The sequence below is a fragment of the Pristis pectinata genome, chromosome 15, assembly GCF_009764475.1.
Source record: "Pristis pectinata isolate sPriPec2 chromosome 15, sPriPec2.1.pri, whole genome shotgun sequence".
Lineage (NCBI taxonomy): Eukaryota > Metazoa > Chordata > Chondrichthyes > Rhinopristiformes > Pristidae > Pristis > Pristis pectinata.
Genome location: NC_067419.1, coordinates 4,397,896 through 4,411,657, shown reverse-complemented (window position 1 = coordinate 4,411,657; position 13,762 = coordinate 4,397,896). Strand labels below are relative to the sequence as shown.

At 53.2% G+C, this 13,762-nt stretch overlaps 2 protein-coding genes across 14 annotated transcripts in view; one reads left to right on the top strand and one right to left on the bottom strand.

Moving 5' to 3' along the window:
• The window catches only part of LOC127578538 (CCR4-NOT transcription complex subunit 4-like), a 122,225-nt gene extending 117,380 nt beyond the window's left edge, over positions 1 to 4,845 (bottom strand). For 10 of the 13 annotated variants that reach the window (XM_052030680.1, XM_052030686.1, XM_052030687.1 and 7 more), the window contains exon 1: positions 4,608 to 4,814. The gene's annotated coding sequence lies outside the window, so the exon portion shown is untranslated. Of the gene's footprint in view, positions 1 to 4,607 lie in introns of all 13 variants that reach the window. The other 3 variants (XM_052030684.1, XM_052030689.1, XM_052030682.1) reach the window with 1 other exon arrangement.
• Positions 4,846 to 10,437: 5,592 nt separating this feature from the next.
• nup205 (nucleoporin 205) overlaps positions 10,438 to 13,762 on the top strand; it is a 99,844-nt gene continuing 96,519 nt past the window's right edge. The window contains exon 1 of the mRNA XM_052030533.1: positions 10,438 to 10,662. Within this exon, the coding sequence (XP_051886493.1) occupies positions 10,632 to 10,662 (31 nt within the window). The 5' untranslated portion in view covers positions 10,438 to 10,631. The remainder of the gene's footprint in view (positions 10,663 to 13,762) is intronic.

The window sequence follows — 13,762 nt, the reverse complement described above, 5'->3', positions numbered from 1 at the left end:
AAACTGGGTTGCAGGTGTAGATGGGGATGTCAAGGAACTTCACAGGATAGATGGGCTGAGTCAAAGTGCAAGGTGGAGGATGTCAAAAAAAATTGGACGTCATCTACTTTGGTAGGAGAAATGGAAGCTAATTTTTTTGGAATGAAAAGTGAGAAAGGCAATGTTAAAGGGTCTTGTTTTCCCCTGGGAACAAATCACTGAAAGTTAACATGTAATTAGAGTAAACAATAAAGATAGACCGGTCAGGACCGAGCCAAGAAATTTTTTCACATAGGTTAGCAAATTTGAAGTTTTCTAATTTTTAGATAACACAGGATCAATAGATATGGGATTGAAATTAAAGTACTGAGGTAACAGACCTACCATAGTCTTATTAAATACCAAAGAACACATGAAGAGCCAGAAGGCCTATGCAACTTCCATTTATGTTTTAATTTTATAATATTACATTTAAGTACTTCCTACTTTTACGTTCATCTTAGAAAAATGAATAACATATCCTCACATTATCCTCAATCTGGCATTTATTTGCCCAATCAACATTTTTATATCCCTTTGTAGATACTACACCCTTTGCTTAACTTACTTTACCACCCATTTCGCAGCATCAACAGATGAACTCATTACATAGGACGACATTACCCAAGTCATAAATAGACTAAATGGTCAAGGTCTCAGCACTGATCAAAGGCACATCCCAATAATTGCAACCTTAAAGTGACCCATTGATCTCAACTTTATTTTCTATCAGGTAACCAATTTTCTATCCATGCTAATGTAACAATTTAAATTCAATGAGCCCTTATCTTGTATAGTAAGCAAACCACCTACATCCACAGGTTCACCCCTTCATCAACCCTGTCAATTGCATAGTCACAAGAAAGCTGATAAATTGGTTAGACGATTTTCCTTCCATAAAACCATAACTGCACCTAATCAAAGGAAGACTTTCTAACCACTGTGTTGCTGCTTCCTTAACTCCAACATTTTTTGCCATGTGGCTCTTTATGGTTCCTTATTTTTTTCACCCTCCTTTCTTAAGAGCGTTGCATTTATTTTGTTTTCCCATATCTATTAACATCCAGTTAAATATTAGAAACAAACTTTGTGATATGGAAGACAACCATTCAACATCATTTCCATCCAACAGAAAAAACAACAAAATCCATCTTCTTGCAGTAATTCTGCAGCATTGCAGATCAGGACTCAAAGTGCACAAGTACAATGATTTCAGGCAGAGTTCCAGGATGCTACCACCCCCTTAAGTGAAAAGGTTTTCCTCATTTTCTTGTCAGCCCCCCCCACCCCCAGCTTTTGACCCCAATGAGAATGCTTCAAATATGCGAAACAAAAAATGAACCCATCTCTGCTTTTTTTTTGTCCCATTTCCTTTGCAACTTGGTAATTGTATTTGCTTTTCCAGATTAGTTTTCAATGCAGACGGATGGAGTAAGAGAAACTAAAATTATTTCATGTACGACCTTTACCAGCATCTTCCTCCAGATTAGCTCCTATTAAGGCAAGGGGCCCTGTTCACACACTGTCAGATTTCTTCACAAGCAGAGAAGCTATTCTGGAGTACAAATCTTACAAAGTAGCTAACTACACTGACTAGGACATCTTAGGTCTGAATCCTGTTGTGTTGAGTTAGAAATACAAGTTGGGACAAAAAGCTTTATTGTTGTAATCAATCTATAATCTCTTAAATGGGAACAGAGCAATAAATGAGGGTAACCATTCAAGTGACTTATGCAGTTGAGTCTGCTCCTTAGTCATCTTAAAAGTGTCACCCTGTGCTGCTCAATGGCACAATAACAATCATGAAATCATGTTGTAACATGGAGAAATTAGAACTCAAACAAAGACTTAGAATGAAGTGTGCGCACACATTGGGGTATGTGGGGGGGGAGGGGAGGTGGGTAAAAGGAGCAAAGAAATAGTGGGTGCAGCAGCATTACTGCAGATGCACTTTCTTCAAATGAAGCCAGTTAGGAAGGATGGGTAGTGAAGCTCGGGAATTAAATATCATGGCTAAGCAACTAAATTTCAATCTAAAAACTGGCTGGCGAAGAAGTGAGTTGAGATTGCTTCAGCCCTGGTTAAATGAATCACTGTTTCCACACAGAAATCTAGCATAACCTCTTACAAAGTTTGCAAATGTTTATCACATTAACAGCTTCTTTAACACAATGATTGCAAACAGCTTCTTTAACACAATGATTGCATTTTGTTTTAAATGGCCCTGTCCAAAAGGCATACTGAAAATAAACAGATTTTCAATACTTGCAAGTAGTGACTGACCCCCATCACCAATTCAGCTCAGGGCTGAATATGAAAGGCATGAACCTGCACTTGGATAGGTATTCGCAAACTTACTTTCTGCAAGTTTGTGCTCAGCAGGATAGGTAGCCACAGAAGTGTATTAGCCAAGATCAATGATGGCCTGAATAACAATCTTTAAATGCACTTTTGCCAGCATGTCAGTGACTCGGAAATTCTAGATAGTTCCCACCATCCGCAGAACAGTATCAAGGGCCATTGTTTCATATGGATAAAATCGCACAAATTCAGCAATAATAAGTAATAATTACCTAGACTCAATGGTCTTCATATTTGTAAAACAAATAGTGTAGTTGATCAATTCATCTGGAGAGCAACAGTGCATATCCAGTTTTTATTAAAATAATAACGCAGCCTACATTAACAGTGATTGCCAATGTCTGTTGACCAATCTAATCAACAGCCACCTCAATAAAAGGCATCACTCATCTAATGATATATCAAACAAGAATGGCACAAAATTCGTGTGGTGTGGCTAGCTGTATAGTTAATATTTGATAGAGGTCATTTTTCAGAACTACTACTTCAGTTCTTTCTACAGGTGCTGTCTAACCTATTCTGTATTTTCAACACTTTGTTTTTACTTTATATAGTTTACATCCTTTTGAACTGAACTAATGCATAGGTTCAGCAAATTCACCTGATAAGCAATCATATGAAGCCACTCCAGGGCGAATCCTTGGACTGAGTTTGCCTCATGTCAAAATTGACACAAGCAACCCCAGGTAGAGGTATCAATATGCCACTAGTCGCTCACCACCAAGGCTTGTATGAATGATGATCACTTTGGATGAAGCACCATGACAGCAAAGAACAAATGCTTTGGTGAAGAGAAAAAAAAACAAGAAAGACTCTCACTGAACACATCTTTTCAAAACTGAACAAGCACAGAAAATAATTCACATCACAAAGGAAAAATTCTCCTGATCTTCACAGCACTAGATTTGTACAAAAGCCATCCTGATTAAATGTTCTGTCCCACAACATCAATTAGCTATGTCTTTACATTAATCTTTCACACAGATGACTTAAAAAGTATAAACAGCACCATAAAAGAATTTATTGTCTTAACTGCAAGTCTGCTAACTGCTATAGAACTGCATTAAATAGGAAGTGTTCAAGTTTTAGTGAGTGACTATTTCCTACAGAAGACTGGCCGCAAGCTTGTTAATGATGGTGCTCCCAATCAAGCCAGCCAATCAGGGCAACCCAAGATGGGTAAAAAAATAAATGGTTTTACAGCAGCATATGCCAGAACATTTTTCTCTCCAAAGCTGAGCTTGATATCCATTACTCTGACAGCCAGGCTGTCATGCAAGGCCAGTCTCTCATCCAAGTGAGGTTTAATACAAGCCTATAATATTTTTCCTCCTATTTAAGTGTACAAATTATTAAAAATTTCTATGACCAAGGATATTCTATTCCACATTTTCAATAGACCACTGTTCACTTTCCCTCACAATTACATTTCATTGAAGCATTTTAGTTTGAATGTTTTTGTAAGTTAGCAATTAATTTTACACTTTAAATTTCAAACACGGATAAACCAGTTAACTTTTGATTATCAGACCAAACATGGCCCAAGAACCATAACAGTGAAGAGTACCAGCTTCCTACCAAATGCAAACATTTCTGGACTATAGAAGTATCTCAATACAGCAAGCCTCTTCATTGCTACTCCTTGTAAACTCTCACAATACTAAATCCATGAAATTCAGCTGTTAGTAATAAAGCACAATCTCAGAATACGTTAGCGCTCTCTTCTCGGTTACGTGTTTGTACATTAAAATACAACACAACTTAGAACTTCCCGATATTGCATGAAGACGCGGCCCAGCTTCAAAGCGGATGAATGAACTTGCATGTTTTCTTTAAAAAAATAACATGTTGCATCACACAATATCCTACTTTTGGGTTTTTTTTTCCTTCAAAAAAAAAGAGACTGGGAGACGGAGGGAAGAGTAACCCTGTGCCCGGTCGGATGCGAGAGTAGAGATGGAACAGTGATCCCTCCCCCTCCTCACCTACTCTGGGAACAATTGCATTAATATTGGAGGGGGGGGGGGGGGTGGAAGGCGAGGGAAGGACGGGCCTTTCCCGGTGCCGGCCCTCCCCCGGGGCCGGCTGTGTGTCTGGACGCCGGCGGTGCCCGTTGCCCGGTACCCGGCGCCGGCGCGGCCTGGCGCCGCGGCTGAAGCCTCCGGCTGGCAGTGACCGGCTGCCAGGCTCCCCGCAACTCTCAGCCCCGCTCCCTCTCACAGACTCACCCCGGGGAGAAGCGCTTGGCCGGCCTCTTCCTTCCGTGTCCTTGTGCTGGCGCTGAGGGGGGGGGTTTATTTCCCGGGACCGGCTCCCTGCAGGCGATGCTTCACAGGCAGCTACAGCTCGGCCGCTCTCCGTCGCCTCACAGCGCTGCGCTCCCTCACACGCCAGCCACCATTTCTCTCCCCTCACCCTCGGAATCCCTCACTGAGTCTGCGCACCCGGGCGGCCGCGCATGCGCCCGGCGCCGTACCTGCAACCGTTACCCTTCTCCCTCGGCTCCCCCCTCCCCCCCGCGGGCGGCCGCGCAACGCCTGCCGGGAGCTGTAGTCCGCCCGCCCCCGCAGCTTCCACCCGCTCCGGCCGAGGGGGAGGGGGGTGAGGCCTACAGTTCCCAGAGGGCTCCGGGGCGGGCGCTGCTCCGCCGTTTGAAAGATACGTGTGGGTGGTGTGGGGGTGTGGGGGTGTGGGGGGGGATGGGGGTGTGTGGTGTGGGGGGTGTGGTGTGGGGGTGTGTGGTGGGGGTGTGTGTGGTGTGGGGGGGGTGTGGTGGGGGTGTGTGGTGTGGGGGGTGTGGTGTGGGGGTGTGTGGTGGGGGTGTGTGTGGTGTGGGGGGGTGTGGGGGGGTGTGTGGTGTGGGGGGGTGTGGTGTGGGGGTGTGTGTGGTGTGGGGGGGGTGTGGTGTGGGGGTGTGTGGTGTGGGGGTGTGTGGTGTGGGGGGTGTGTGGTGTGGGGGTGTGTGTGGTGTGGGGGGGGTGTGGTGTGGGGGTGTGTGGTGTGGGGGTGTGTGGTGTGGGGGTGTGTGTGGTGTGGGGGGGTGTGTGGTGTGGGTGTGTGGTGTGGGGGGTGTGGTGTGGGGGTGTGTGGTGTGGGGGTGTGTGGTGTGGGGGTGTGTGTGGTGTGGGGGGGTGTGGTGTGGGGGTGTGTGGTGGGGGTGTGTGTGGTGTGGGGTGTGTGGTGTGGGGGGGGTGTGGTGTGGGGGGGTGTGGTGTGGGGGTGTGTGTGGTGTGGGGGTGTGTGTGGTGTGGGGGGGGTGTGGTGTGGGGGTGTGTGGTGTGGGGGTGTGTGGTGTGGGGGTGTGTGGTGTGGGGGTGTGTGTGGTGTGGGGGGGTGTGGTGTGGGGGTGTGTGGTGGGGGTGTGTGTGGTGTGGGGTGTGTGGTGTGGGGGTGTGTGTGGTGTGGGGGGGGGTGTGGTGTGGGGGTGTGTGGTGTGGGGGTGTGTGTGGTGTGGGGGGGTGTGGTGTGGGGGTGTGTGGTGGGGGTGTGTGTGGTGTGGGGGTGTGTGGTGGGGGTGTGTGTGGTGTGGGGGGGGTGTGGTGGGGGTGTGTGGTGTGGGGGGTGTGGTGTGGGGGTGTGTGGTGTGGGGGTGTGTGTGGTGTGGGGGGTGTGTGGTGGGGGTGTGTGGTGTGGGGGTGTGTGTGGTGTGGGGGTGTGGGGGGATGGGGGTGTGTGGTGTGGGGGGTGTGGTGTGGGGGTGTGTGGTGGGGGTGTGTGGTGTGGGGGGGTGTGGTGGGGGGGTGTGGTGTGGGGGGTGTGGTGTGGGGGTGTGTGGTGTGGGGTGTGTGTGAGGTGTGGGGTGCGGGGTGGGTGTGTGGGGAAGGGGTGTGGGGTGTGGGGTGTGTGTGTGGGGTATGTGTGGTGTGGGGGGGGTGTGGTGGGGGTGGTGTGGTGTGGGGGGGGTGTGGTGGGGGGTGTGTGGTGTGGGGGGGTGTGGTGTGGGGGGGTGTGGTGTGGGGGGGTGTGGTGTGGGGTGTGTGGTGGTGTGGGGGGGTGTGGTGGGGGTGTGGTGTGGGGGGGGGGGGGTGGGGGTGGTGTGGGGGTGTGTGGTGGGGGTGTGTGTGGTGTGGGGGGGTGTGTGTGGTGGGGGGGGTGTGTGGTGTGGGGGGTGTGTGGTGTGGGGGGGGGGTGTGGGGTGGGGGTGTGTGTGTGTGTGTGGGGTGTGTGTGTGGGGGGATGTGGGTGTGTGGAGGAGTGTGTGTGTGTGGTGTGGGGGGATGTGGGTGTGTGGGGGGGGATGTGGGTGTGTGGAGGGGTGTGTGTGTGGTGTGGGGGTGTGGGTGGTGTGGGGGTGGGGGGGGATGTGGGTGTGTGGAGGGGTGTGTGTGTGTGGTGTGGGTGTGTGTGTGGGGGTGTGTGGGGTAGGTGTGTGTGTGGGGTAGGTGTGTGTGGGGGGTGCGTGGGGGTGTGTGTGTGTGGGGGGTGTATGTGAGGATGTGTGTGTGTGGGGGGTGTATGTGAGGATGTGTGTGTGGGGTGTGTGTGCGTGTGTGGGGTGTGTGTGCGTGTGTGGGGTTAGGTGTGTGTGTGTGTAGTTTGTGTGGGGGGTGTGTGTGTGTGGGGGGGGTGTGTGTGTGGGGGGTGTGTGTGTGTGGGGGGTGTGTGTGTGTGGGGGGGATGTGTGGGGTTGTGCGTGTGTGTGGGGTGCGTGTGCGTGGGGGTGTGTGTGCCTGTGGGGGAGTGTGGGTGTGTGTGTGTGGGGGGGTGTGGGTGTGTGTGTGGGGGGGGGGTGGGCTGTGTGGTGGGGGTGTGTGTGTGTGAGGTGGGTGTGTGTGTGCGTGTGTGTGGGGGTGTGTTTACGTGTGTGTGGGGGTGTGTGCGTGTGTGGGGTAGGTGGGGGTGTGTGTGCGTGTGGGGGTGTGTGTGCGTGTGGGGTGTGTGTGTGGGGGGTGTGGGTGTGTGGGTGGGGGGTGGGCTGTGTGGGGGGTGGGGGTGTGTGTGTGGGGGGTGGGGGTGTGGTGGGGGTGTTTCTGTGTGTGGGGGATGTGTGGGGAGGTGTGTGTGTGTGTGTGGGGGGATGGGGTGTGTGTGTGTGTGGGGGGGGGTGGGGGGTGTGTGTGGGGGGGGGGTGTGGGGGTGGGGTGTGTGTCAGGGTGGGGCTGGGTGTGTGTGTGTGGGGTGGGGGGTGGGGGAACCGAGAGGGAAAAGCAAGGCAGGGATTGAAGGAGTTAAGGGGATAAATTAAAAGCCAAGGGGATGGAAGGCAGACACTCTGGACCTGCTCAGGCAGCTCAGGTAGAAGATGCATGGGGTGAGGGCTTTCACAAGTATCCTGGAGTCTGGGAGAACGTCCCGCCTTCACCTGGAACCTCCTGGCCCGGGTGTCCCTTCACTCAACTGTCCCTTCACTCAACTATTCCTGTCAAGTCAGAGGATGAGAAGGGCATAAGGTGGGTGGAAAAGCGGCACCTGGCACCCCAGATCATCTCAGAGGGTCGATCCTGGGTCCAACCCGGAGGAGGCACGGCAGTGGCTCTACCTCATGAGGAATTTGGGGAGGTTTGGTATGTCACCAGACACTTACAAATTTCTACAGATGTACGGTGTAGAGCATCCCAACTGGTTGCATCACAGCCTCCAGGATTGCAAGAGGCAGCAGAGGGTTGTAGACTCAGCCAGCTCCATCACAGAAACAACCCTCCCCACCGTCGAGGACATCTTCAAGAGGCGGAGCCTCAAGAAGGCGGCATCTATCATTAAGGACCCTCACCATCCGGGCATGCCCTCTTCTCGTTACCACCATTGGGGGAGGGGGGAAGATATGGGAGCCTGAAGACCCAAATTCATTGATTCAGGAACAGCTTCTTCTTTCCACCATCAGATTCCTGAATGATCCATGAACACAACCTCAATATTCCTTTCTTTTGCACTGTTTGTTTATTTTTGTAGTTTATAGATTTTTATGTCTTTGCACTGTACTGCTGCCGCAAAACAGCAAATTTCACGTCATAATAAATCTGATTCTGATTCTAAATATGAAGTGTCAACCAGCTGAAGCTGCAACGCAGGACATGCATCCCCAAAAGTTAAAAGCAACTTGCAATGGACAATCACAGAACCAAGGGATCGGATCAGAGCTCTTCGGACTAGCCACATCAAGTTGTGATGGGTGGTGGACAATTAAACAGCTAACAGGAAGTTCCAAGAACATCCCCATTGTCATCGATGGCTGGGTCCAGCATGTGAGGGTTGATAACACGTTTGCAAACATTTTCAGCCAAATGTGCTGAGTGAATGATCCATCTTGGCTTCCACCTGAGATTATCACCATCATAAAAGACAGTCATCAGTCAATGCCACATGATATCAAGAAACAGCTGAGATATCCTTCCAAACCTTTCCTATCCATATACTTTTCCAAATGTCTTTTAAATTTTGTTATTGCACCTGCCTCTACCACCTACTGGGGAAGTTCGTTCCATATACCCACCTCCCTCTCTGTGGAAAAAACTTGCCCTTCACATCCCCTTTATATCTTTCCCTTCTCAGCTTAAACCTATGCCCTCTAGTTTTAGACTCCCCGACCCTGGGAAAAACACAGTGACCATCCACCTTACCTGTGCCCCTCATGATTTTGCATACCCCTATAAAGGTCACCCCTCAAGCTCCTCTGCTCCAGGGAAAACAGTCCCAACTTTTCCAGCCTGTCCTTTTAACTCAAAACCTCTAGTTCTGGCAACACCCTTGAGATACTTTACTGCACCCTCTCTAGAATCAGAACCTCATACAAACTTGAGTGCCAATACATTTCTCTCTCTCTCTCTCTCACACGTGCGTGTGCACGCGCGCGCACACACACACACACACACACACACACACACACACACACACACACACACACACACACACACACACACACACACACACACACACACAGGAAACTATTAGGTCACTTTCAAATTGACAGGCTTTTACCAGTGGTGCACCACATACGATCTCAGTGATTTTCACTTAAAGATGAATGTAAGATATCCAGGTTTTCTGAAGCCAAAAACTCAGGTGGAGAAGTGAGTTGTGAGTAAGGTGTGAAGTATCTGTAAGAGGACATAGGTGGGTGAATTGAAAGGACAACAAGTAACCGTTGGAGTATAATATGGGAAAAAGTTTTATATGAGATTTGGGAGGTAGAGCAGCAAAATAGAATATTCACTGAATGGATAGAAACTCCATGTTGGATGTGCCTGTAGAGAAAACAGCAAAAGTTAACCATAGATAATTAAAAGGGAAAAACTGGCACCAAAAGTGATGCCTTTAATACAGGAATAGCAGAATAAATTCGTAGTGTGGTACTTTTGTACTTTGGTGAGACCATATTTGGAGTAGTTTGTGCCATTTTGTTTTTTAAACCTAAGTGGTACTGTGGGGATTCACCAGTTTGATTCCAGTGACAAGGGTGCTGTGTTATGAATGAGCAAGATTGCCCTGCATTCATTGGGTTTAGATAAATTAGAGACATCACATTGAAGAATCAAGGGAATTGACGGGATGGAAGACTGCCTCATTGGGCTGGAGATCAGGACGTGCAGGTCTGGTCATGGCGCGAGACAGACCAGAGACGTGCCTTGACTCACGGGACTGGAAATATTTCAGCTCCCTACCCATCGGGCTGTAAGAATACAGCCATATATTTGAGGCTGCAGTTAACAGGATTTTGGCCAGGCAGAGGATCTGGAGATGAGTTGGGGAACCAGTGGAGGGGCCGAGCAAACTCCAGGAGCCATATGGATGGCTCTCAATGTCTGAGGTTCAAATGACCAGCTCCTGCATTGACTTCTCATGTGCTTGTTCAAATTAAAAACTAACGCTTCATCAGATCTTCTCTGAAGTTTAATAAATATGTTTTGTTTTGACAAGAGTGCAACATGTCAAGTTGCTGCAGGACAGGATCAAGGGCAGTGGGCAAAGGTGTGAATCACGTGGGCAGGGCCGGGTCCGGTCCAGGGCAAGGCATGCCGGGGAATGTAGTCTTCCATGCGGTGGCCCCAGCGACTTCCGGTTCCTGGCGCCAGGCATGCCGGGAATTGTAGTTCGAACCGCCGGGGGGGGGGGTTTCACGCGGCTGCCGGCTGGTCTCTCGCCCGTCGGCCGCGTTTGGTCAACGGCCGGACGGTTGATGGGCGGGCGTGAGGGGAGAAGGCGACGGTGCCGGTGCCGGCGCCGGGCCCGGGGCGCCGCCTGACCGCTCGGAGCTGAGGCGGCGGCGTGTTTTGGCCGCGCCGGGCCGGCGTTTTCGCTTCCGGTTCCTCTGCAAGATGGCGGCCGCGGCCATGGCGGTAAATTCAGGTCGGTGATGGCGGGCGGGCGGCGCTGGGGCCGGGCCCCCGTCCCCGTCCCCGTCCCCGGCCCCGGCCCCGTCCCCGTCCCTGTCCCCGGCCCCGGCCCCGGCCCCGGCCCCGGCCCCGTCCCCGTCCCTGGCCCCGGCCCCGGCCCCCTTCACTCCAGCTGGCTGCCTTCAGCAGACATTCAACCGCGCCCAAATGAATCACCCGACCGTGATACCCTGGGATCAGGGGCTGGGCTCGGCACAGGCGGGGGGAGTCCGGCCGTTTAGTGGGGAGAGGAGAGCAAGGTGGGGGGGGTGGGGGGGTAGGGGGGAGAGGAAGGTCGGGGGGTAGGGGGGAGAGGAAGGTCGGGGGGTAGGGGGGAGAGGAAGGTCGGGGATTAGGGGGGAGAGGAGGGTGGGGGGGAGAGGAAGGTCGGGGGGTAGGGGGGAGAGGAGGGTAGGGGGGAGAGGAAGGTCGGGGGGTAGGGGGGAGAGGAAGGTAGGGGGGGAGAGGAGGGTAGGGGGGGAGAGGAAGGTCGGGGGGTAGGGGGGGAGAGGAGGGTAGGGGGGAGAGGAAGGTAGGGGGGGAGAGGAGGGTAGGGGGGAGAGGAAGGTGGGGGGGTAGGGGGGGAGAGGAAGGGGGGGGGGTAGGGGGGGAGAGGAAGGTGGGGGGGTAGGGGGGGAGAGGAAGGTCGGGGGGGGTAGGGGGAGAGGAAGGTCGGGGGTAGGGGGAGAGGAAGGTCGGGGGGTAGGGGGGAGAGGAAGGTGGGGGGGGTGGGGGGGAGAGGAAGGTGGGGGGGGTAGGGGGAGAGAGGAAGGTGGGGGGGGGGTGGGGGGAGAGGAAGGTGGGGGGGGTGGGGGGGAGAGGAAGGTGGGGGGGTAGGGGGAGAGAGGAAGGTGGGGGGGTAGGGGGAGAGAGGAAGGTGGGGGGGGTGGGGGGGAGAGGAAGGTGGGGGGGTGGGGGGGAGAGGAAGGTGGGGGGGGTGGGGGGGAGAGGAGGGTGGGGGGGAGAGGAAGGTGGGGGGGGTAGGGGGGAGAGGAAGAGGAAGGTGGGGGGATAGGGGGGGAGAGGAAGAGGAAGGTGGGGGGGAGAGGAAGAGGAAGGTGGGGGGGTAGGGGGGAGAGGAAGAGGAAGGTGGGGGGGTAGGGGGAGAGCAAGGTGGGGGGGTAGGGGGAGAGCAAGGTGGGGGGAGGGGAGAGCAAGGTGGGGGGGAGGGGAGAGCAAGGTGTGGGGGTGGGGGAGAGTAAAGTGTGGGGGGTAGGGGGGAGAGCAAGGTGTTGGGGGGTGGGGGGAGAGCAGGGGGTAGGGGGGAAAGCAAGGTGTGGGGGGTAGGGGGGAGATCAAGGTGTGGGGAGAGAGCAAGGTGGGTGGAGGAGAGAGCAGGGTGGGGGAGAGAGAGCGGGGGGTGGGGGAGGGGAGAGAGCAGGTTGGGGAGGGTGGGTGGGGGAGAGGAGAGTGGAGGGGGATAGGGAGGGGAGAGGAGAGTGGAGGGGGGTGGGGGAGGGGAGAGAGTGGGTGGGGAGGAGAAAGGGGGTGGGGGAGAGGAGAGACTGGGGGAAGGAGAGGGCGGGTGGGGTGGATGAGCAGGAGAAGCTTGGGTGAGCAGAGGAGGAGGAGTTGGGGGCGGGGTGGAGGAGGAGGGGAAGTCGGTGGAGGAGGTTGGGGAGAGGGGGAGTCGGAGGAGGAGGGGATGGAGGAAGAGGAGGAGTAGTCAGAGGAGGAGGAGGTCGGGGGAGCGGAGGAGGTGGAAGAGTCGGGGGCAGCAGCTGAGGAGGAGGGGTCGGGGGCGGAGGAGGAGGAGAAGCCGGGAGCAGAGGTGGTGGTGGCTGGAGGGGATCAGAGGAGGAGGGGGGGTCAGGGGGAGCCATGGAGGAGGAGCAGGTGATGGGATGAACAGTGATTATTTGGGGAAGGTGGGGGTAATAGGATGGAATGGAAGTGGTCGGGGGAGAAGGTCTGGGTGAATGGGTAAGTTATGGTTGGTGGGAAAACAGCGAGATTGTTGGTATACGATGGGGAGGATCAGTAAACAGCGGGAGGAGTAAGATGGGGATGTGGGATGGTGGGAAACGAGGAATGAGCACAGGAAGATGGAGCCGGGATGGGGTCTGAGGAGTTCAAGATCAGGGGAGGAAGGAAGGGGAGGGTGTATGGGTTTCTGTAGTGTTTGAGGATGGGGAAAGTTCTGGGGGGAAATAGGTTGACCAGGAGGGTGGCAGTGGAGAGATTGAGGAGGAGGACAGGTTAAAGTGCAGAGGAAACTAGCAGGAGTTGAAGTGCCATTGGTGGCGTGGCTGTGGAAGGGGAGGGAGGTGGGCAGGGTTAGGGACAAGGGAGGAGCTGTGTTGTACCACAGGGTTGGGGCAAATGTGAAAGGAAAATTAGGGCAAGACAGTGAGCCACAGGGTGATGAGAAATAGAATAAGAGAGGGGCGTGGGATGCTGTGGTAACAGATGGAGGAGATGAGTGTGTTGGAACTGCAGTGAGAGGAGGGTATGAATAAACGGAGGAGGGTATGAATAAACGGAGAAGGGTTAATGTGATTTGAGGGAGTGGGTAAGTTCAGAAATCGTAGGGAAGCCAGAAGAGGAGGGAAGAATAATGAGAGTGGAGGTCACAGTGTGTGTGGTGAAAGGATTTGGGGAGGGGCCAGAGTGTGGCGTTTGGGAAGGACAGATTTGGGGTGTGGAGGAGAAAATGCAATGAAAAGTGGTATTTGGATGGAGGGAGGCAGGGAGGATGGTGAGTGATTCAGAGAGGGACTGTGGGTGTAGCCAGGTAGGAGGCTGGAGTCGGTGAGGCACAGGGAGCACGTGAGGATGAAATGAAAGAAATGGGGGTGGTGGGCTGGGAGAAGCAGGAATCGAGACTGGGTGGCTCGAATGAAAACGATAGAAGAGGTCGTAACGAAGTGACGGGGATAGAGAAGAGGAAGGCGAAGTGTGCTTGGGATGGAGAGAGGAGGGAGAGGTGATCGTTGCGGGCAGACAGGACTGGAAGAGATGTATAGTGGGAAAAAATAGTTATCGTGGATGGGGAGTGATCACATGAGATCAACACAGGGAAAGGTAGAATTAAGGACATGAGAGATGTCAGGAGAGAAGGGGAGCTGCGTGCA